The sequence below is a fragment of the Condylura cristata genome, unplaced genomic scaffold, assembly GCF_000260355.1.
Source record: "Condylura cristata isolate star-nosed mole 26May11 unplaced genomic scaffold, ConCri1.0 scaffold00034, whole genome shotgun sequence".
Taxonomy (NCBI): domain Eukaryota; kingdom Metazoa; phylum Chordata; class Mammalia; order Eulipotyphla; family Talpidae; genus Condylura; species Condylura cristata.
The window spans coordinates 438609-441356 of NW_004567135.1; the positions used below are offsets into that span (position 1 = coordinate 438609).

General features: G+C 65.5%; 1 protein-coding gene across 1 annotated transcript in view; it reads right to left on the reverse strand.

Moving 5' to 3' along the window:
* The window catches only part of TMEM5 (transmembrane protein 5), a 14941-nt gene that overhangs the window by 2444 nt on the left and 9749 nt on the right, over positions 1–2748 (reverse strand). Inside the window, exons 2-3 of the mRNA XM_012732269.1 lie at positions 2609–2742; positions 493–759 (exon numbers count right to left, since the gene is read on the reverse strand). Coding sequence (XP_012587723.1) covers positions 493–759; positions 2609–2742 — 401 coding nt within the window. The remainder of the gene's footprint in view (positions 1–492; positions 760–2608; positions 2743–2748) is intronic.

The window sequence follows — 2748 nt, forward strand, 5'->3', positions numbered from 1 at the left end:
CTCGCTGAAGCCCGCGCACCCTGCGTACGTCGTGCAGCCACTTTCGCGCGCCTCCGCGGCCTGTCCAGACAGCCCTGTGCAGCGAGGACCCCCGGGCACCGCTGCCGTGGCTGTCAGAGAGGAGTATTCCCATTTGACCACGACTCAAACTCTCGGGCAAACACTTCAGAAGCGGCTCGTGAGGCGGCCTTGGGGTCACTGCTGTTTGCTCGAATCTTCTGATGCCACGAAACCACACCAGGTGCGAAGTCCTCCGCCACTCTGGGGATCACTCAGAAAACTCCACACGTTAGGGCGAGCACGATGAGCCCGCTGCCCAGATGCGTGTGTGCCCTGCCTGCCGGGCGACAGTGTGATGTGCGCATGACGCTTTTGCTCCCAAACGCCCAAAGCCAGCGAGTCGCGCTTAGGACGGCGCAAGCTCCTGTGCGCTTTCCCTCTTGCCTTTTGTGGGGAAAAGCGGAACATGAGCGCAACCCAGATCCTCTGCTCACACTTCCTGCAGAGACACGACTCGAACAGCGGCTGCATCCGGCTGGCAGTGCCCGCGGCCCGCGCGCATCCGCTCTCCCCCGGGGAGGCGGCCCTGGGGCCCTACTTGGCACAGTTTCCTCCCGGGATTTCCGTGACTTGGTACAGAAACGCGCAGCAGGTACCTGTAGTGTGTTCTTCCTACAACCAACTCGCCCTCTCTCCACTGAGCCTTCGCGTCGGCCGGGTCAAGCGGGCCTCCCAGCACGTGCTCCCAGAGGTACAGGCCTGGGGAGAAACAGACAGACGCTGACCGCCGGCCTGGCCACGTGCACGTGTGACCAGGGGCCCGCCGCGGCCGCGCCGGGGCGTCAGGACCCCTGGCTCTCGCCGCGCCCCACCGCCTGTCATCTGCCTCGCGGCTGCCTCGGCAGGGGAGCTCCACTCTCCTCTGCGACCGCGGCTCCGCCCAGGCGAGCTGCCGGTGCGCACAGCCCGTGACGGGCTCTGCAAGCAGCCACTGCAGCTTTCTCCTCAAGGGAGCCGGAGGCTCACGGGGACGTTGCCTGCGCCGAGCTCAGAGGCAGAAGGTGCGCCATTCCCTATGTGCTTTGTGCTGCTCTCATCACGCGGCGCTGCGGGACACACACGAAACCCCACGAGCAGAGGCGCCATCAGCCAGTGGTTTCCCAAACGCGGCAGGTCACCAGGCGGACCCCTCGTCCAAGATACCTAAAGATGTGGTCTCTAGAACCCGGGGGCCGTTACGCCAGACAGAGCCAGGACCTAGAGACTCGGAAGTCCTTGTCCCGTTCAGCTGCTGGAGGCGAATGCTAGGAGGCACCGTCAGGAAGGCAGCTCGGGGGAGACCAGGCCGCGGTGGGCCTTCGGTCACTAAGGCCCAAGGTCGCAACACGCAGCTACGCGAGGGTGCTTGGAAGACGTGTGAGCTCTGCGTGGCTTAGCTCTCTCGGCAGCAGCAAGAGAGGTGGGGACGGCCTGCGGAGGGGCCCCTGTGGGGGAGCCCCGTGGCCTACCGTGGGCGCTGGGACCGGGGAGCGTCACTCAGCAGGCGCCCGGCTCGCGTGGAGCCTAAGGCAGAAGACTTGGGGTGAAAGAAGGCTGCTGGGTCTCAGAACACTGCCCGCAGGCGAGAGGCTGGTGAGACCCCAGGCTGCCACCCTGTGGCACCCTGGCTGAGCCCGAGCCGCGGGTCTCGTTCAAGGCCTTGGACTAACTGCTTGCTTGGTGGGGCTGCGGGATGACTTGAGCCAGGAATCGCAACTTCTCCCTTCCGAAGGGGACGGTCCGCAACGGAGAGCCATCACGGCCTGGGAGCAGGTGAAAGCCGTGTTTGTGAAACCCGCCTGCCACGCCACCATCCGGGTCACAAAATACAGTGACGTGAAAGACTGCAGACAGGTGTAATTCACCGGGGAAGTAGGCTTGACGGGAAGAAATTAACGCCAGATACTTTAGAGAGAAAGTGCTGGAAGCAAATGCTGGAACCGTAACTGGAGCCGCGAGTCTGGGCATCCCGATGCAGCGGCCCGCAGGGCTCCTGGGGCGGCTGGCTTACTCAGGAAACCGATGAATTCCGAAGCGCCCGCCACGCGCCATGCTGGCTTACCCGGACTTTCGCCTCTAGACCCCTGGCGCCTGGCACCCACTGTGACATCCGAGTCCAGCGAGAAGGCCCACTAAGTCTCCTTTCAGCTCACTACGTGCTCGGACACGCCTGACCTTCCGTGAGGCCCCTGCTCTAGCTGGACACAGTATGCGGATTCGCAGAATGTCCTCACGCTGGAGCAAGAACGCCTTCGTGGGCGCCAGCCCTGGTCACCCCGCACGGGCCTCCTTGGGCCAGCTCCCGGCGCTGCCTGTTACCGGCTCTGGGCAAAGGCTGCGCGCAAACCGGCTCATGCACGTTTCCCGGGTGTGTCTGACTGACCCGCGCCTGAGCACTAACTGCCCGGAAGGGTATCGGCACGAACACTCGGCAGTGGCGCCTGTGCTGAGGTGCTGGGGACGCGAGGGGAAGCGCGGGGCCGGCAGGGGACGCGCAGGGACACGCGGGGACAGCTGAAGCGGACCGGACCGACCAGGGAAAGAGCCGCGGCCCCGCCCCGAGCCTCACCAATGGCCGCCTTGCTCCAGATCTGCACGCGGAGCGCAGGCCGGGGGGGCGCGGACCGGTTGACCTGCAGAGCGGCCTGGAATCCGCGCTGCCCCGCGCCTCTGTCCGGCCCGTCCCAGGGGCTCCACTCTCCGCTGGCC